General features: G+C 36.7%; 1 protein-coding gene across 16 annotated transcripts in view; it reads right to left on the bottom strand.

Moving 5' to 3' along the window:
- Positions 1-22,405, bottom strand: part of LOC129775065 (dual 3',5'-cyclic-AMP and -GMP phosphodiesterase 11-like) — a 375,931-nt gene that overhangs the window by 129,915 nt on the left and 223,611 nt on the right. For 5 of the 16 annotated variants that reach the window (XM_055779285.1, XM_055779284.1, XM_055779269.1 and 2 more), the window contains one exon: positions 20,331-20,462. The exons of the other annotated variants lie outside the window; for them this stretch is intronic. Coding sequence is in view for 2 of the 5 variants with exons in the window: in XM_055779269.1 (XP_055635244.1) it covers positions 20,331-20,462 (132 nt within the window). In the remaining 3 variants the exon portion in view is untranslated. The remainder of the gene's footprint in view (positions 1-20,330; positions 20,463-22,405) is intronic. 16 annotated transcript variants of the gene reach the window in all.

Consider the following 22,405-nt stretch of genomic DNA (forward strand, 5'->3'; position numbering starts at 1 on the left):
GTGCTTCAGGCACTCAGTATGGATTTTGACATGCATGTCCGACGCATATTGTTGGAAAAAACGACGTTATCGGAGCAAACGGTTATCAACATTTTGCCTAATCAAACAAACGGTATGCGTAGAAATTCAGTGAGCATGAGATACGAAACCATATCTTTAAAAGCTTCTTGAATAACGGAGCCAAAGCGTTGTGTTCGTACCTGCTTTTGTTATCCGTGTTGAGAAAATACATTCCGGGGCGCAAAAAAAAACATACGGGTACAGAAGTACTCCCGGCTTGCACGAATCAACAACTTTAACTTCTAATTTGTATACTATACAGGCATTAAACTTGAAAGTTCATTCGCCTCTAGTATCTAAAACGACGATTTTCCCAGGCTTCTCAGTTTAGAAGTCCGTGTTAGGGAAACAAATTTCGGCCAGCCCAAAGACAAGCGAGTACAAAAGTACTCGCAGCTTGCATATATTTGCAATGCCGATTTCCCCAGGCTCCTTGGTTTTGAGGAAACACATTTCGATGGGAACAAAAACATCCCCGTCTTGCATTTACAGTAAACCCTCGATTATCCCCGAGCGGATGATCTGCGAAGGCATGTAATTATATAAGCCTCCCCGAAATTTGTCAATGAGTGATAGACTTCTACTCTTTTGTTTAGGTCAAGGCTTTCACATTATCTGATCACTGGTGCGCACAACCTTACAGAAGGACAGTGAAATGTTTTCTGTATTAATGAGACATATTTCTCATGCAGAAATATCTTTTTTTGTGTCTACAGTATTATTTATTTCTTATCATTTTTTGACATAAGTAATGGAACCATTTGGTACCAAATCAGAAAACAGGTCACGTTTTTTTATGAAATAGTTTCAACGTTAATTATTATTTTAGCTCTGTACGGATTTGGATGGTTTGCATTCCAATAGAATCGGAAATTCTCTAAAAAAAATTTCGGTACGTTATACATTATGGTTATGATTAAAATTAACGAAAATTTAAAGAAAGAAAACTACATTTTCCTATCGTGTTCTTGTAGCCGAAGTACAATATTTAAATATCACTGCCAATCAGGTGAGCGTAAATCGGTCACTCGAAATGCAAATGCAGGATTCGTTCTTCGGACAATGTGGGTAGAGAAACTATTGCAATCTAAGCTCCGCTGTTTTATATTCATTGAGTATAAAAAAGTCATTCGCGATTTCAAATTACAGTATTCGAAATCCATCAGTCACCTAGCGACCAGACGGCAGCGAGGCTTTTAAATTACCTTTCTCAAGGTCGTTCAGATTACTTTTCCAAATTGGTCTTTTTTATGGTTAGAGGTGAATTAAGCGAAATAAAGTCTCTATAATTCAAAACATCATCATCATTACCATTCAAGTCGTGTTGCTCCAACTATCAGACAGCAGTCTTTCTCAATACTAATGTCACACACAGCGGTTTTGCGCGATTCTAAGGAAGAATGAAAGATAGATATCGGGCAGTATGGGGCAATTTTGTTTTTGGGGACACCGCGTCGATTTGCATGCCGTCTGGTGAAGATTGTATTTGAATTAGTATGTGTTTGCGCCGACAAAACTTTTTGAGCATCCCGAGCCAACGTGATCCACACAGCACTGCAATAGTTCACTTAGCGATCATGTCTCTCGGGAGAGAAGAGTTAATAAATTCCTGCTTTGTTCGCTCTTTCGGTTTAGCAGACAGAACAGCTGATTGTGTGCAGCAATAGAACAGAATAGGACTTAGAAATAAACTGTCGGTAATTGTTCGTCGATAAAATATATCTGTTTGCGTTAGTTCTGTGTTTCAAATTCAAATCTGTTTTTCTGTTAAGTATCCGAAAATTATGTACGGTTCCGCGCGAACAGTATGAGAAGAATGTTGCGATGCATACTGAGTGCGTTACGTGTATTGTTCTCGCGAGAACACGAATGAATCATGAATCAACCATCTTCGACTGGGTCTACAAAACAACGCAAACGACCGCTGTCGCTTCAGAAATGTCGATGCATTCTGAAAATTTATTTCATATTTATTTGAAGCCGAATGGAGCTTCTGTGAATTCAGTAGTATGTTTGGATTTGCATTGGTGTAATGATGTTGTTTTGAATTATAGATGCTTCAGGCGTTCCCAATTAATTCGCTTCTAGCATTGGAAAAAAAAAGTGAGAAACACAACAAAATAACGCCTTGAGAAATACCATTTGGAAAACCTTGGTGCCGTCCGGTCGCTAGCTGGATGACTGATAAATCGTTAATGACTTATTTGTGAATTTTTTCAACCGTTCATTCAACTTTCGTGATTTTAATAACTGTTTCCGGGTTGAGAGTTGTGTTCTTGGGTGGAAAACTGAAAATGAAAATTTGTTTCAATCCTATTCCATTCGCCTCCACTGCCCCACAGTGGTCCTCGAGAAAATTTAGGCGGCCAAAACTCAGATTTTTGAGCTAAAACCCCAATTATTGATAGACTGGGGTTTTCGGATACGCTGAGTTCATTTTTCAACTCTGTTTCACCAAAAAACCAAAAGGGGGTAGGGGCAAGGGGGCAAAGTTCAAAAATTTCAGTTTTTATCGTGTTTGGTATCAAAATGTATGTTTTCGGATACGCAGAGTTCATTTTCAACTTGGTTTAACCAAAAAACTGTAATAAGAGGTGATTTTTTTTTCTTTCTTTATTAAAGAGATTTTCAGCCAAAGGCTGGTTCATCTCTGAAATAAGAGGTGATGCGAAGAGGAAAAGCGCAATATTTTTGATTTAATAATGTGTGGTTTTTAAATGAACAATCGAAAATCAATACTAGAGATCAAAATAGTATTTGAAATAGAGTAGTACAAATATTTGACACGTAATTAGTTAGGTATACTTATTGAAAAAAAAAACATCACGAATAATAAGTATTTGGCAGTTTTTCATCGACTAGTACGAACTTTACAATCTTCGTAATCTTTTTCAGGCATCCCTCCTGGAGATTAATCATCTTCACTACTCGGTCCCGCAGTCACTAAATAACATGAAAATATTGTAACCTGTAAAATATTTTCTAAGCACCATTTATAATAACAAAACACTACAATTACTAGTTTCACAGGGAATTACAATTTTCAACTTCAGCCATGCATCTTCGTTATTTGAAAATCGGTCCACCATATTGTTTGCAGAGCCCCATTTATCTACTAATTTACTAATAAATCTCCCAACTTTCTTTCGTAGAAGCACTTGAAAAGTTGACGAAATGATGGTTAAATTTGTTTTCCTAATAACGAAGTCGTATAATGAATTCGGGAGTTGAGGCAGTTATATTCTGCCCAGTTATTCTTAAATGATCGAACAAATCCCCATTACATATTCAAATTATTACATTATATTACATTCAAATAACAGTTATTTATAATTAACATTTCGGGTTAACATTGAGAAAAAATCCAAAAGGGTGGAAAACCCAAGTGCTGAGTGATAAAAGACATTTTGAGGAACACTTTCGTTAAAAAACTTTTGCGGGGAAATGAGGGGCAATTTTTATAAGTACATCCGAAGAAAAATCAAACTTCTGAAATAGTACTTATTTCGTGTGAAGTTAACACATACTACAACCAACCGAATTTTGAAACTGTTGCTTAAGTTGCCTTCTAAATGGCAACAAGTTTGCGAACAAAACGGCGCATATTTGACTTAAATTGGATAATTTTAAGTATGTTAAATAAAGCGTCAAATTTCGATCAGAAATACGACATTTCTTTTTCCCCAACCCTATACAAACGGGTCAAGCTAAATATTGACAGTTCAACCGGAAATGAGCTTTGTCGACAAAACTAATAGAAGTTCCGAGTTTGCGAAACAAATTTTTCACAGGGAACGAGTAGGGTAGTGAAATTCAATGATTTGTGAACGTTGCTCAGCTCCAGGATGAATAGCAATACTAATAGCTCCTCCTACGCATATGTTCGAATTTCAACAATAACAGAGTTACAGAACTTTTTTTTTGTTTCAGACTCTGTGGCTCCATACTGGCTCTATATTAAAAAGTACGCTACGGAAGGCGATTCTGATGCTTTCATTTGAAAGATGAGAAAATTTAGTACAGGATATAGTAGTGGAACAACTAAATTAGTGAATTTTAATAACATTTTGGAAGTGAAACACTTAAAAGTTAATAATTTTTAATGTGTTATTATTAATTTTATCCTAAAAGTTTACATTAAACTAGATTGTTTCTATCAATTGAAATGAAGTTCTTTAACCGCTCCACAATTTGTTCTTTGACGCACAACTTCTATCTTTCTGAATTTAGCTGCAATATGCCACATAAGCTTCACCTTAACGTTGAATGGTTACACATTTTTTCCAAACTGAATATAATCGAGTCCAAAATTGTATATAATCAAATCACATATAATCCAGTCCGACCTGTACTGTATTCTATTAGTCAAATTATTTGATTTGATACCAGTATTGAGGGGATTGCAAAAAATACATAGTCGACCATTTAGTGGCGGCGACCTTTTCGAATTTATGTTGTTCATAGTGTAGTGTATGCTCCGAATCAAGCCTTTCAGCCATTTTTTGCGGCGGCCAAATTGAATTTTTCAAGATCATGGAATACGCAATTTTATAATGACAGTAGAATTAAATGTATGTTTCAAATTTCAGATCAATCATTCAAAAGGAACGGGGTCAATTTTCTATTAATGTGGGACAACTCAACAAACATTCAAACATACATAGAAACAGGTCAAGCTGAATGAAACCATTCAAAAAGTAATTAGTTGTTTGGGGACTGCGGCCATCTTGAAATTTGATTTTTCATTATCTGCTTGACCTGTTATGTTCTACTAGTCGAGAACTTTTTTTTGATACATTTTTGGGATTTTTTCATGAATAACTGTGTTCTACTAGTCAAGCCTTTTCATTTGATACCCATATTAATGGGGTTCTGAGAAAATAGGTAATCCACCATTTTGTAGTGGCCGCCATCTTAGATTTGCATTTTTCATAAATAACTGTGTTCTACTAGCCAAGCCCTTTCATTTGATACCCATATTAATGGGGTTCTGAGAAAATATGAAATCCGCCATTTTGGATTTGCATTTTTCATAAATAACTGTGTTCTACTAGTCAAGCATGCATTTGATATCCATATTGATGGGGCTGTGAAAATAATATATATGGCGCCATCTTGCGGTGGCGGCCATTTTTGATTTGTATTTTTCATAAATAACTGTGTTCTACTAGTCAAGCCCTTTCATTTGATACCCATATTGATGGGGTTCTGAGAAAATATGAAATCCACCATCTTGGTTTGGCATTTTTCATAAATAACTGCATTATACTAGTCAAACCCTTTCTTTTGATACCCATATTAGCTATTCAACATAGAATTATTATACAAATTATTCAAAATTTCCGAAAATCAAAAATAAAACACTCCGGATAATCGAGTGCGACCTGTACATGAATCACGCAAGAGCTGTCAGAAATGAAAGTTTGAAAAACTAATAAAATAACCGGGATTCATACATGCTATTGTGAAAGGTTAAAAGTCATATTAATTGTAATATTTTAGGTTTTTGACATATTTCAACAAATTCCAATTCAAAATATCAAAAGTTTAGTGGTCACATTTTTTTTTGTTTTTCAAAATTGTGAATTTTGTGCCTACGAACTACGATCTGTGGACATCATTGATTGCTATAAATTAAAAAAAACTCTCGCAATGTTATGGATGGATCAAAAATGTTTAAAATGGGAACTTTGAAAAAAAAACGTGGAAAACCACCGAAAGTGTTTGAAGACGTCAAAAACCGGTGGACGTTACCGGACAGATGGGAAAAATGGTGCAGATTCCTATTGTAACTACTTTGGATCATATATGATAAATCAATCAAGAATAATAAACGTGTGTTTGAATGAAAAAATACGTTTTCATATTTATATACCTGATATATGCCACAACTATCAATATAACTATTCAACTCTATCGTAAATTCGTAACTTTGGATTCGTAACTCTTCTGAAAGTGTTTCTATTTGTTTAACAATTTTCCACACCAACAACCTGTTAATAGTGTTATAATCAGAGAAAAAAAATGCCAAACACTCAGCATCATTCTTCTCACAGTTTACGAACCTCATTTTTCAATGATACTCTCCAAGAACTTTGGATTTCTCGCGGAATAGCTCTCCCAGAATTTGTTGCCCTGCTGAGACATGGTGTAAAATAGACAGGTGAAAACGGAACAAACCACCCGTGCTGTTTCTGCTGGAAAAACGATACACAACTTCTCTGTTCAGGTTTCGGAACACAATGTGAAAATGATACCTTTTGTTTGCGAGTCATGATGCATCCTCCCCTGCTGGCGATGGAATGTTGGTTTTCGGCTTCCAGCACCTCCCCGCAAAACTTTGCTTGTCCGGAGGAAGAAACATGGGTGCAAACTTTTCGTGAAATGTTTTAATTAATTCGGTTGGGTGGTCGGACTATGTGGGTGTGCACTAAACAAACAGAGCAAACGTTGAAGTGAGCGTATGTTCACATGCACAGAGCGGGTGAATGTAGGTAAACGTATGTGCCGGATGTCTTTTTCTGCTGCTTATGCTTGAATGTTTAACTTGATGTGTTCCAGATTGTTGTCTATTTTCAAATTTAATAGTAAATCTAAAAAAAAATATATTGTCGCTATTGATTTTTAATCACATCACTCATAGAAAATTCAGATATCCCAAAGAACCACACCCGACTACTTTCACCCAGTAATGGCCTGAACCGGGAAAGTTCACTGCAAAGCGTTCTGCTGGAATTAATACTCCATTACTGACAAGTCATGTCCGTGTCGTCAAACCTAACACTACGGCAAGTTCCAGCGAAGCATAAGCACATTTTCGCCCTGTGTTTTTCTCTTCTATGTTCCGACGTTAGTCAAGATACTACTGCCACTGAACCGTCGAGAGGCTTCACGGGAAAAAGCTCTACGAAACATTGCTCCATCCGAAAAACTCTCTCAGTCGAGGCAGGCAGTCCGGTATACTTTTCTCGACGTTTAATTAGTATAAGAAGTTCGCATTCCCGGAGAATTGTTCCGAATTCTCCGTTCATCCTTCAGGTCGATCTGCGAAATGTATCCCATCAAGCGGCTACTCTGGTGAAGTTTATTTGCTTCCAAAGCGCTGCTGCTGCTGCTGCTGCTATAGTGTAATTTTTTAGCTCGAAACAGTCGCAAAACTATTGGAATGGAATTTCACCACCAGCAACCACCATTACCATTGCTCGCCGCCCACGATGTTTGAGTGGAATAGCATAAATCAAGATTTAATCAGCTTCCAACTTGTCACCCATTTGCTAAACTTTTCAGAAGGCTTCCAACAGATAGCGTCGAAAGTTCAATTTATTTTGTTCAGTCAGCGTAGTTTCGATCGGGACAGTGCGGAATTTGTTTGCCGTGATGAAATACAGAGGAAAAAAAATCTCAAATCTGAAAGTCAAACAGTGACAGATGTGAATTCAAGAATACACGAAGAAAAAAAAACCGTCAGCAAACTATATCCAATTAGACACGGTGTCTTTAAACACAATTTGAAGACTTTCATCCTACGATGTTGTTCTGAAAGTAGTCTAAATTTTTTTTCTGTGGAAATGAGAAACGATTTTCCTCTAATGTTGTTCCAAGGTTCCAAGGTTCATGAACGGTTGAATTCAATAGATTCAATCTCTCAGCGATTTCGTCAGTTGCCATTCCATGGCTTGCATCAATCATTGCTTTCATTTTGCCGCCACCAGCTTGAACTAGCTATCCAAAACGGGATGCACACATACAAAATTCCGGAATGGAATTTAGTAGGAATATTATTTCGACGCTGGTATTTGTCAATAAGTTTCCCCTATACATGGTCGCAAATATTCATTTCAAGTATCGAAAGCAGCTAAACAAAAAATATGAAGCAAATCACTCAAACTTTATTACTAACAAACGTTCCTCCAGTGACTGACATAAATATAATTTCTACCGAAAGGCTCTGTCCGTTTATATAGTAAAACAAAATTTGATAAACGCCGTAGGTTGTGTGAACAATGTCAAATAATTTCATTTTTAATCTGATGACAATTTGTATACCTCATAAAATAATGTTGAAGGGGTGATTTTCTATTCCGTATTAGGGGGAAACTTCGGGGTATAAATCAAAATTGCTGGAAAAAATATATTTTTAGAGGAACAAATTGTTAGAGAGTGTCCAAATCGATTTGTGTAACATTAATACAAACATTTTGCGATGCAGAACATGTCAATATCTCAACTTAACTCAAAGTTATTGATATTTCGTCCCAAAAAAAATACGCTCTCTTCAATTGTTTGTCATTCTTTCTGGAGCAAACATAAACAAAGTTTATTGACGGCATTTGAAAGAGCATATTTCACTCTACATGATGTGTGATTTTCAACACTGTGTTATTTTTTGTGTTTGAGCAAATTTAAATTGAAAACATGAGTTTTTGGGTAGAAAAACATCAATAACTTTAAGTAGGATTAAGATATTGACAAGTTCTGCATCGCAAAATGTTGGTATTGACAAGCTCTAAAAGTAGTACGAAGACAGTTTTGATATAGAATTTGAAATATAAAAGTTAAAGATAAAAAACCCGTTCTTCCATGGTCACTCTAATGCAACTTAGAAAAAAAGCGCTAAATCGATTATATTAGAAGATAGAAAAAAGCTTTGTTCTACAAAGTTGTCTAAAATAACTGGGGCTATAACATTGTCGAACTATGTTTATCTCTATCTATGAATATAAGAAAGTTAGATTTTTTATTTTATCGACAATTTTGGTTACCTTATTTTTGATAACATAAAAATGAGCACTCTATCATATGTAACAACTTTGTTGAAGACAGTTTTTGTCTAAAAATCAAATATCTCCCACAATGTTGTTTTTGGCACATTCTATCCAATTTGCATTAGGGTAACCATGAAAAAACGTTTTTTTTTTTGCTTTAACTTTTATATTTCACATTCTATATCAAAACTGTCTTACTACGACTTTTAGAGTTTATCAATACCAACATTTTGCGATGCAGAACTTGTCAATATCTTAACCCTACTCAAAGTTATCGATGTTTTTTACCCTAAAACTCATGGTTTCAATTTTAATTTACTCAAACACAAAAAATAACATAGTATTGAAAATCACATACTGTATAGAGTGAAATTTGTTCTTTCAGATTCCGTCAACAACATTTTTTTTATGTTTGCCCCAGAGAGAATGACAAACGAATGAAAAGAGCGTTTTTTTTTTGGGGAAATATCAATAACTGTGAAGTTGAGATATTTACAAGTTCTGCATCGCAAAATGTTTGTATTATTAAGTTCTAAGAGTCTTCCGAAGACAGTTTGTATGGAGAATTTGAAATACAAAAACAGAGCAAAAAACAGTTTTTTTCATGGTGACCCTAACGTAATTTAGAAAAAAGACGCTATATCGGTTATTTCAAGAGATAGAAAAAAACTTTGTTCTACAAAGATATCTCAAATAACTGGGACTACAGCATTGTCGAAGTATGATTACCTCTATCTATTTTTGATAAGAAAGTTGGGTTTTTTTTATTTCATCGACAATTTTGGTCACTCTATTTTTGATAACATAAAAATGGGCGCTCTATTATATGTAACAACTTTGTCGAAGACAGTGTTTATCTAGAGAATAACTGTCGAGCTCTAAATGCTAATTTCCACTTAAATACATTTCCTGGACCATTGTACATTGTCATATCTATTCTTCTTGCTCACGTGGTACACATCTCGAATATTTCAAAAGTAAAAGTTAAATGAACAAAACACCTATTGTACCTCGTTTTCCTTCCACTACATACCAATATAGCCAATTCATGCCAAACAGATATAGAGGTTCTCAAATTTTCGCCAAAAGTGGTAATTTAGTTCTTTATCGCCTAACATTAGACCCGAATTCTTTTTATTTTTTTATTAGGGTGGTCATTTCCATTTTAGGGTGCTCCGAAAAAACAATTTTTTTCCACTTTTGCCCAAAAATTACTTTTTTCAAAAATTCATAACTTTTGAACTATTAAACCAATTTAGATGATCGAAATATCAAATTGAAGCCAAAATATTTAACTTGCAAAACTAGTCACATAGAAATATTGAACGAAAACTCAAAACATGTTAAACTTGTAAAATAATAACTCAAAAGCAAAAAATTACACCTCTCTGGTTTTCGGATATATTATGTAAAAAAGTCTCAGAAAAAATATAAAAAAACAAAGAAAAAATCTAGTCTTTAAATCCATTTTTTTATACCCTCCTTTCCTTCCTTTGCGGGTAATTCGTCCCCTTGCTATAAATAGTAGAATAAGTTGAAATGTAAATACACTATAGATATACGAATAGATTTATAAATTGAGTGTTCATCAACATTGTCACAATTTCCTTATATCCCATCCTTCTCCTAAAAATATGTCACCCTCCTAAACTCGAGTACACCGCGAGTAATCGGTTTTCCACCTTACTAACCATAGATGTAAGAAAATTGTTTATATATATATATAGTTTTAAAATTATATTTAAGAATTCGGCTCCTTTAAACTTAAGTAACTGAGCCTGTAAAAATAAACGAATTAAAAAAAAAAATCCATTTTTTTTTGCCAGTTAAATGTTTTTCAATAAAAGACTAGCTCATTGACTTCAATTTGATATGTCAATCATCCAAATCGGTATAGTGGTTCAAAAGTTAAGAATTTTTGGGAAAAAGTGGAAAAAATGATTTTTCGGAGCACCCTCAAAAAATTAAAAAAAATACGGGTCTAATGTGTTGCAATGAAGAACAAAATTACCAATGTTGACGAAAATCTGAGAACCACTATATCGGTTTGGCATGGAATGGCTGAATATATGCTTGATTGAACCCTCTTTGTATTCCCATTCGGAACTATTATTATCATTTTTGAAACAGATAAATCAAAATGATTAATCGCTTGCTCCTCTTACTCAGCAGATATTTATTCGAAAGTTGTATCCGTTTCATTTCACCAATTTGAATTGCTCAGAATTATCTTCCAAAAAAGTAGCATTAGAAGAGGCATAGAGAGTCATAACAGTTACGCTTACCACTGCACCACCAGAATTTGCGGTCTTTTTTTAAATAACCTTCTATTGTTAACTATGGATTAATGTAGATGTTTTTTGATTCATTTTTTTCCAATGTCCAGTTTTCCCATCTATTTATTTAGTCTGTCCAATAACCTACCTCACATGTTTGGTCGTCAAACTGTTTGTTTGAATGTGTATCATTTTTTTCGACTTTCGGTTGCAGTGTGTTGCTCTGTTTTTTATAGTTCAATCTACAGAAATACAAAAACCTATGTTTTCTATCAATCCGGTACCGTTAAAATGAATGTAAAATGAAAATGAATGAATTTTTATTACAGCACTATCGCTACGTGATAACCATCAACATCGCCGAATTATTCTGCCAAGAATATGCTCAAAACTTGAACTCAGAATTCGTATACAGATATCAATACGGATTTTTTGAAAAAATATGCAGATGAAAATATTTTTTCTCAAGCAAAAGAAAACAGATTTTATCAGGGCGGCCCCGGTCAGCATTCACAAATCACCGGGCTAACGACCAGACGGCTACGTTCCTTGAGGCTTTCCAACATATTTATACTTTATTGTCTTTTTCCTGAAAATAAACTGAAAAGTTTAAAGCCCTTATAATTCAACACATTACCATCAATATAAAATAAATGGTAGGAGGTTGTTTTTGGGTCTATGGTGGTTAGACTCTCCACCCCCCTCTAAGGGGGGGCTGCCATACAAATGAAACTCAAATTTCTGCATTACTCGAGAATGTATCAAGCAAATGAAACCAAATTCTATGGTGGTTAGATACTCCTCCCCCTCTCTTAGGTGAAAACACACACAAATTTCACAAATTTCTGCATTACTGGAGAATAAATCAAGCGAATGAAACCAAATTTGGCATGTGGAGGTTTTAGGGTGCAATAAATGTTTTTACGGTGGTTAGACACTCCACCCCCCTCTCTAAGGGCGAGCTGACATACAAATGAAAGACATATTTCTGCATAATCCGAAAACTGATCAAGCAAATGGAACCAAATTTATCATGTCAATGTTTTAAGGGACACGAAACATTTCCATGGTGAATAGACACTCCTCCCCATCTTTCTGAGGGGGGGGGGGGGTACTGCCATACAAATGAAACATACATTTCTGCATTATTCAAAAATTAATCAAGCAAACTGAACCAAATTTGGCCTGTGGAGGTTTTATGGGGCAAGAAACATTTCTAAAGTGGTTCAACACTCTTCCCACCTTTCTAAGGGGGGGTGGGGGGTTGAATGTTTCTATGATGGTATGACACCTATCTTTATTCTATCATATTTTCTGTATAAAACATTTATTCCATGTAACGGAGAAACATGTAATTTGAAAGTGGTTGAAAAATCTTGAACGAGTATTGTGTCTAAAAATAATCTGATATTATAATGATGAGTTTTGTTAGAAATACTAGGAATTCTATAGTAAAAGGTAAATTCAACGAGGTCGATTAGAAGATCAATCAATGAACAGTTCTGCGATTGGACCCACGATCTTGCTCATAGTAAGAAAACGTGAATGTTTGAAGGAATTGATAACAAAAAACAAATGTTGGGGGAGGCGATCTGGCGTAGTGGTAACATCCATGCCTCTTACGCTAAAGGTCACGAGTTCAATTCTCACTCCCGACATTCTTCCAAAAATGGAAGTTAAAGTGACGAACCAGCCAAATGAGTTGAAAGTCACTATAATACAGATAAAAAAAAAAAAAAAAACAAATGTTGGGCGGGACGAAGTTTACCGGGTCAGCTAGTAGAAAATAAAAATTCTGATTTCACATTCAGACTATGTGAGCAAGTTGCCATCGGGCGGAGCTTAAATGGCGATATTATCACTCTTCCCACAGAGTTCGTAGAACGTACATTTCTTTTTCCCAGCGTGCGATTAAGATGCATTAGTATTAGTTTGGACTATAGTTTGATTCGATAATTGGTATGCGAATCATCAAACTCTGTCCGTAGAAAATTATAGAAAGAAAATTATAATGATGATTACATTGTTGTGACCAGGGCCTTACAATTTCAGTTCAATATCACTTCAGCTTCGTACAGTCTCGTTTCATTTCACGTTCATTTCTTTCATTCTTCACATGGAAGCAAAATTCTCAATGGTAATGAATGGTTCTTATATCGAATGAAAGTGTTTTATTTCGAACGAAAATTTCGTTTGACACGAACCGTTTTACTGAAACTAATGAAACACTGAAACTAATCAAAATGATGATGTAAAATAATGTGCTGTATGGCAACAGGCGTAGCCAGTTGTCGGCGATGGTTGTAGGAGGTTTGCCTTCTAATGCCTTTCTTGAGGGGGTAGTACAATATGAACATCATAAAAAGTATGTGATTTTCGCGATTTTTTCCAGCGAGAAAAAAAGTTACTATGATTAATCTGATATCACAGTTTTATTAGCAATACATTACTTAACAAACAAAAAAAATTGGTGTCAATTAGACTGCCCCCTGAATAGCCGCAACTAGTTTGTTGAACCCTTGCAGATAAAACCCTGTAAACTGGTGGGAGTTCTACAAGTTCATCTAGTGGATCCATTTCAATCAATGTTTTCTTCGTAATCTTGGATATATTACCTGTCATCGTACGTAGGATTCTTTCAAAATATTGATTTTTGACGAAATGTCGACATTTTTTGTAAAAGAATTGCGTTTTTACCTCAAAAAATCGAGACAAAAACAATCATCAAAATTGTATTTTTCAAAATATCATAAAAATCCTAAGTACCATGACAGGAAATTTAGTGGATAATCTGGGAAAACCTATTTCATCAAAATCGGAGGGACCGTTCTGGAGGTAGAACTCCCACCAGTTTGCAAAACTTAGTTTCGAGAAAAAAGCGTTTTAAATGATGGATCCGCGCCCCCACACAAAGACTTAATTCCACTAATTGGCTTGTGACTTCGGAACGGAGCATCGGGCAAACCTGGGACAAAAACTACAGTAAAGTAGAGAACATTTTAATCCATAATATTTTTATTCAATTTTTTCAAGCTTCAAAATGTACTACCCCTTTAATTCTACTTCTTTTGAAATCTAGTTTGGAGAAATTGAATTGAATGAAACATTCGATTGAAAGCAATGATCGTCCTTTCACATGAGAAACAGAAAGCAACATAGAGCTCATTCAAATGATAGAGAATAGGGCAGTTCCAATAGTCAAGTGAAAGCATCTGCTTTCAAATTCAAAAGAAACGACGGCAGAACGTCAACGGAACTGAAGAACCGATGTTTCTGTATGCGTAGTGAATACGCACAATCGAAATTGAAATTGGCTGAAGAGAAGGGAAGAAGTGAAAAAGTCATTTTCATCTTTTAGTTTCCAAATTGTCAAGCCCTGGTTGTGATACCGTTTCGAGGAGGCGGAGAATCTTTTATTCGATCGTCTCTCTCTCTCTCTCTCTTTTTCAGCCATTTTTGTTACTATTATAGATGTTAAAATTATAAATGTTATTCGCTTTTATCCATGTCAAAAACCATTTAGAACATTTCCGATGGAAGATTCTGATAGTGAGTCTACGATCAGTTGCTCAGCGGACGCGCCTTTATTTACTCGCTCTTGTTATATATGCAGTGCAATATTAATCCGCAGTGGTATACAGAAATGCATAGAACAAATGCATGACTAAATGCCATTGATAAAAGAATTTGACGGAGCGCTGGCTGGAACAAGACTCTGTGCTAGAAATCGCGAATCGCTCCTTTTATATCAAATACCAAAGACGCTAAAATTGCTATATTTCCTCTTTCTACTGTGTCTATAAAACAAGCGCTACAATTTATTCGCAGTGGTATATGGATATTAGATTGCCAATGGATGTATGGTAAAAAGTGACCTTCGAATTAAGTTATTAATTAAATTTATTATTAAATAAAAATGTTGATTCCCACGAAAACCTACTCTATGCCAAATATCAGCTCAATCGGACTTCATTTACTAGTGTCCCACAGTAGTCAAAGTTTGAGTTTTTTGAAACCCGAAAAATCACCCAAGAAGGGAGTAAAGGAAATCGGGGTTTTCGAAAAAAAAATGTTGTCGCCAAATATCTTCAATTGCATGAAACGTCAAGATCCACTGTCAGCTCGATTTTTTTTTGTAAAAAATGGACATTTAGGGACTTCGTCCATTTCTCGGAATAACAGGCAAAACGTATGGTTAAGGGTGCCAATGAAAATCGTCATATCGATTTTTCATACTGGACTTCCTGCGAAATGTTGATTTACACGATAAAATACCTTATGCAAAATATTAGCTCATTCAGACTTCATTTACTATTGTCGCAGATGTCAAAATTTAAGTTTCCTGAAAACAAAAAAAAACACCCAAGGAAATCGACATCAAAAAACATTTTTTGATGCCAAATGTCTTAGAATTGCTGTTATTTCGAAAAAAAAATTAGTCCTGTTCCATTTGAAAATTCGAGATGGCCATTTTCATTGGCACTGTAATGGATATTATAACATACATAAGTAGAACCTTATGAGCAGCACAGATAGGTGAGCACACAATTGTGCAGAACAAATGTATGGGAAAATATGAATGTTCTAAATTTTCGTTTTTTAGACTCATTTTGCATTCAGCTAGAACAGAGCCGAATTTATCGTGTACATTTTTTCTCATATGTATATTACACAGTAGTCATTTAGGCGTAAGAGTATTCCTACCTTATCGATTCACATTTTTATCTTTTACATTAGCCATTTAGGCGTAAGAGTATTCCTATTCTATCGATACACAACAAATGTCGCCTTTTTCGGCGTAAGAATATTCCTATTGTTCGAATGTTTACAGTTGGACTATATACACAGCGGGACTGTCGATATGAGGCATCAATTACCGATGCAGCAGATCGTATGTGGAGTGAGAGGCTGGGATCACCATCACATGGTGATTGATGCATGGACGTAGTAGCTAGACACAACACACAACGATGGTCATTTGAGGGCCCTGAGTTATGAACTCATGGCCATTTACGGATTAAGGAATCGTTTTCTGATTTCAAAAATATTTCAAAGGCGTGTGAGGCCCCATTAATCGAGAAGTTTAAAGTACCATCAAGGTCAGATTGTATATTGTTCTCGCGATGTCGAGACGGTTGAATGAACCTTGAATGAATCTGCCTTCAACAAAACCATGCCACCATTTTTCTCAATATTATGTTTTCCTTACAGACGTAATCGATAACTCAATTTTCGAAGCGAACAAATTTGAAAACTATGATTTAAAATACATTTTTTTATGAAATAATTTGTTTAGAGTTTTCCTACAAAATATAACTTAAGTAAACACAAATAATTCTCCTTCATTGAAGAAATGCTACGAAATACCTCTGCTGCTAACTTCCAAGAAGACTGGACCGTTTTTAAATTACTAAGAAAATGTTGTAATAGTTGAGTCTTTAACGAGTTATACGCTTTAACGAAGTTAAGTGAATCCTTCACAAATGATTTTCTTCAAGATTCAAGAACAGCGAGAAATTTGATTGGGTTGAACAGTATGAGACTTCGAGCGGAGCAATGAGTATTTAATCGGCGCGTGTATCTTTTTTTCTATATCGGTCTCTCCGGGATTCATCAGTCACCAGTCATTCACGAACTGTACCTTGAAGTGAACCCCTTTTTTGTTTTTCGCTGTGCTATTTGCTTTGAATAATTTTGAACACCAACATATCGAAATTGTATGCTAAAGATACAATGCAGATATGTAAAAAACGAAACAAATTTCCGTACAACAATTGGTAAAACGTTTTTTTATATTCTATAATCGCATTATGGAACAAACAACGAACGGCATCGTGTTCACAATGAAATCATATCGTCTGTGTCGTTTCACCAACGAGCAAAAATGCAAAATATATTTCAGTTATACCGTATCCAATATCCGATTAATCATTCAACCGAATAGAATTACAGAGATATCTTTCCCGGTCGCAAAACCCGTATCGCTGTAATATTGCACCTTTCGGGGGAAAAGCAAGTTGTACAGGATGAAAACTCTCGCACGGAAGATGCTCGAAAAAAAAAACGAAATTGAAATTCTCAAGCTACACACAGATTTAGTCCATTCCTGGAGTGCTGTTCAAAGTGCGAAAAAAGAGTACACACCGAACGAACACGACGACTTCTCTCAAGCAGTCTATTCTTTGGTGTCGGAAAGCGGCTCCTCTGTGGAGGAAAACAGCGATGAAAATCTGCCGAATACCACCTTCAGTGTTCTGACTGCCAGACAGAGCGAGGGGGTTGGGTTGGGGTGAGAAAGTCGATATCAAATTTCCTTCTCTAGTTGTTCGGGGTGCGAGAGTTAAGCGATTTGGAAAAAGTGGATGCTCAAAATATTTGCTTTTGATCGCGCCGAGTGGGCGCTAGCTCCAGCTGTTTGTCGAACACAGTAAGAAAAGGTTTTGCTGCAGTGGTCTCCTGGTTTGTGCAAGGTGAAAATTTATACAGTACAAGTGTCTGGTGAATTGTTCACTTCAACGGATATACTTGGAACATTCGCAGATATAACAGGTGGTCCAGTGTCTTCGTTGGTGGCAGAGAGATGGGATCGTTATTGCTTGCATGAGTATTACAAAGAATTTTAATCTTCCGATGCAAAACCGACGTTTATTCATCGAACGCCAAGTATGGAACAATTCGAAATATGCCTGGTTGAGCCAGTCGAAACAGAATGTTGGAATATCAAAACAGAACCGAGGACAATGTCCTCCTTGAAGCATTAATATACCGTAGATAACCTTCGGCTCAGTTAGAGTTAGAGTAGTTACAAAAAATCTAAGAGAAAAACAAAGAACTCTTGTTCCCCTTCTATGGAAGAAAAAAAAACTTGCGAGATGGATGCCACCAATTTGAAGTATCTCAAGCTTCTCTTCATGCTACCATATGTATCAGCCGTTGGTAACTGTCCTTTGTGCAGGAAGTATTCGCTCAGCAAAATACCACCACAAATTTGGGGGATAATAAAATCCCCCGTATATCAAGGGGAATCGCTAAAGCAGTCCTAACGAAGACAAAGCCAGTTCAGCTCGCGTTTTAGAATGATAAAATCCAAAAAAATAACCTAGTTGCTTAGCAGCCTCAGCATACCACATTTCAAAGAAGATTGAATTTTCCCTATCATAGTTCTGCTTACGACGAGCGGGAGATAGCGAGTGAGCTCGGTTGGTTCGAAGACGGCGGCAACGCGAGTGTCCTTGTTCTTCGTTAATTTTATGTTGCGATGGTAGCTGGAGGATAATCGGGTCGTTGAAACACAGATTGCTTCCAAGCAGGGCAATAAATTATTTGATCCATTTCGAAAAGAGATTCATTATTCTTCATAGTTTACGATGATAGAAATATACCATTTCTGTTTAACATATTAGGCTGTCAAAAAAGTCCTGCGGTATTTCCGCGAGGTGTCGTTGTAAGCGCGTAGTTCTAGTTGTATTCATTGTATTGAGTCATACTATAGCTTGTTGGAAAGGTATTTTTGCGCGCTATAATATAGTCCTTGACAGTGTTTTGTTTGGTTGAGTCGTTCGTGAGTTATAGTGTCGCAAATATGGAGCAAAATAAAGAGAAAATCCGACATATTTTACAGTACTACTATGACAAAGGCAAAAATGCATCTCAAGCTGCCAATCAAATTTGTGCAGTTTATGGACTCGATACAGTTTCCATTTCCACCGCACAACGTTGGTTTCAACGTTTTCGTTCTGGTGTAGAGGTCGTCGAAGATGCGCCACGCTCCGGAAGGTCTGTCGTCGAAAATTGCGACAAAATCGCTGAATTAGCCGAGAAAGACCGGCATAGTAGCAGCCGTAGCATCGGCCAAGAGCTGGGGATAAGTCATCAAACCGTTATTAACCATTTGAAGAAGCTTGGATTCACAAAGAAGCTCGATGTATGGGTGCCATACACGTTGACGCAAAAAAACATCGCTGCTGAATCGCAACAAAATCGACCCGTTTCTGAAGTTGATGGTGACTGGCGATGAAAAGTGGGTCACTTACGACAACGTGAAGCGCAAACGGTCGTGGTCGAAGCCCGCTGAAGCGGCTCAGACGGTGGCCAAGCCCTCATTAACGGCCAGGAAGGTTCTGCTGTGTGTTTGGTGGGATTGTCAAGGAATAATTTATTATGAACTGCTTCCCTATGGCCAAACGCTCAATTCGGACCTGTACTGCCAACAACTGGACCGCTTGAAGGTAGCACTCATGAAGAAGAGGCCATCTTTGATAAACAGAGGCCGCATTGTCTTCCATCAGGACAACGCCAGGCCACACAAGCGCCAGAAGCTCCGGGAGCTCGGATGGGATGGGAGGAGGGTTTTGCATCCGCCGTATAGTCCGGACCTTGCACCAAGTGACTACCACCTGTTTTTGTCCATGGCGAACGAGCTAGGTAGTCAGAAGTTAGCCACAAAAGAGGCCTGTGAAAATTGGCTATCCCAGTTTTTTGCCAATAAGGAAGCGAGCTTCTATAACAGGGGTATTATGAAGTTGGCATCTCGTTGGGAACAAGTCATCGAACAAAACGGCGCATATTTGACTTAAAACAGATGATTGTAACTAAATTTATGAACAAATGAAAATTCAAAAAAAATACCGCAGGACTTTTTTGACAGCCTAATATTTCTATTTCAGTCCAAATTCTTTGCGTCAATTTTCCTGGCACAGTCCACCGTCTACGATGATTTATTCGTATTGATGACTTCATTTGTAGTCAATTATCCTGTAGATAAATTGAAAATCTTCGTTTCTACGGAACAACTAAAGCTTCCCATTCTGCGCAACCCTCCTTTATCAGGTTCCCTGTAATTTTCATTTTTCTCAAATGAATAATACATTAGGCGCAATTCTACCCGTATCAGAACCTCCGCGTATCAGTCCGTTCGATATGTCCAATAGACAATGATGGTAATATGGAAACTTTTTGATAGAATTTCAATTACTTTATGAAAGAAATCCCTTCTAGAGGAGTTTCCAAATAGAACCTCAGAGAATCGAGGGGTTTTTGAAATCGAACATTGCTTTGGTTCGATTACTGAGTCAATGTTATCATCAACAGATGAAACTAGAGCTTGGATCATATAACTTTTCGTGGAAATTGGAACAGTTGAAAGAGGATTAAATTGAAAGTAGGAAAAGCTCACGCACATATCACATAAACGATTTTCGTTACCTAGTTTCTGTAGGATTTTCGTTACCTAGTTTCTGTAGGATTTTCCAATTGGCGCCCAGCAGCGCGACCGCGTCATGCGTTCTCCAGAGCTTATGCTGCTGGTGATAGTGATGGCCGCCGGAGCAGTGACGCTGGTTTCCCGGCTGAATCTTGGAATCTAGAAATACAAGCAAAACAACAAACGTGGTGGTGGAAAGTCTCGAGGAGATGTGATGCGCTCGCTTCCGGTTCGGTTCGTAAAAATCTAGTTACGCAAAAGAGGTCACATCATGCACATACAGTCAGCCAGCCAGCCACATACAATGTCCCTGGGGTGAAAATGAAGTAGCGGTCGACTAACACACAAATTTGGGACAACTAGCTTCGTACGAAATCATGACGATCAGCAGCGATGGGTGAGGATATATGTGAGTATGAAAGAATATGGACCATGAGGAATGAGACCATTTGACAGTTTGTGGGGGATGTGCGGCTTTACCTTTGTAATCGTCAAACCCAAATTAGAGTTGACACCCATTCTTGGACATATTACGTTTTATGTTTTTATTTGTCGACGCTAGGGCGTTACGGGATGCTGCTGGCAATTTGTTAAAAATATGGATTATGTGTCCACTTTATGGATGTAGAAGATAGCATCGGGGCATATAAAAAGCGGATAACTTGAGAATTGTACGATAGCTTCACAGAACAAGGAACTGTATGAAATAATGATTGTAAAGTTTATGGTTCCTAATAAAAGGGGTTTATTTCAGAAGTGTGAACGTCGTATAAAATGGGATGTCTTTGCACGTCATGTTACGCAATAGCGGTGGGTAATTATCATTGTCCCCCCTATCAAAGCTTTAAAATTCCAGTCTCCATTTTTCGGCGAGTTATGTGTTGTAAACCGGTCTAGACATTTATGCATGAAAATACACAATGTTAGATATGCGTTCATACGCAATAACACATGTGGGGAAGCAAGTCATTCTCTATGTCGCCAAGTTTTGGATTGTTTTAACTGGAGAACCCATTACTCAATACACCATAGTAAGATGCACTTTCAGTGCAACTTTCAAAAAAAATTAAAAGTTCGTTTCGCACCATAGATCCGTGTCAAAATTTCTCTAAGATTTGTTCGATATTTTAGACTCCAAGATTTTCTGATTCCGAGATAGAATAAATTGGCAAAAGTACCAGTATTTAGATTTTCCTATACATTCGATTTTAAGCTTTCCAATTCACACTGCCAATCACGAGCACCGAACGTAGCGGTGAAACACAATTGTTATCTTGTGAATCGATCACGCCGCTCCCGCGAGGCTATCAATGACTTTTAAAAGGAAAACAGGATTCACAATTTAGGCTCCATCCTTTTTGCCCAAATTTGCTCCGGACAACAGTATGAGTAGGTTGTGGTTGATGATTCTTATTCTAGTCTCGCTTCAGCCAGCGATCAGTTAATAGCCTTTCTTAACACTAGCACTACCGACAGTTTTTATACACCCGATTCTACCAAAGCGATCATTTTGACCAGTGTGATATTTAGTTGTCGAAATATAAAAAAAAATCAAAGGAAATAAACTATATCTAGAAAAAGTCATAACATTATTAGTCGATACATTCTAAAATAATATCCGAAGTTATAGACTAGTGAATTGAAAGAAATGATTTCGTAGTTCTACGACAAAAATGCGATCGTGTTCTGGACACTAACCGTTCAATTTTTTCATCCTTGTACTACATTTGTTTTAAACACGATACTCAATACTAATATCTCAATCTGAAAGCTTAAAAAAATTCCCCTTGAGCTTTAGCTTGGGTAGACTGTACAATTCGTAGTTGCTCTCAGTGATAGACCTGAACCAACCAAACTGCACAAAGAACACATAGAATGACGCTTGGGACTAGCAAATCATTCTCGTTGTGCAATCAATTTTCGGTGATTCGAGCTTTAATTGGTCAATAACGACGCCGACCACGTCCTTACAGTCACCAGGGGAAGGGAAGGAATGTTAGTATGATATTCGCCACCCGAAGGCCAGAAGGGTCGCCTCTATAGCGTGGTTCCCTAGCGTTTATCATGGAAGGGATAGTTGTTATTGGGAATGTTTAAGAAAA

The sequence above is a fragment of the Toxorhynchites rutilus genome, chromosome 3 (genome assembly GCF_029784135.1).
Source record: "Toxorhynchites rutilus septentrionalis strain SRP chromosome 3, ASM2978413v1, whole genome shotgun sequence".
NCBI classification, from domain to species: domain Eukaryota; kingdom Metazoa; phylum Arthropoda; class Insecta; order Diptera; family Culicidae; genus Toxorhynchites; species Toxorhynchites rutilus.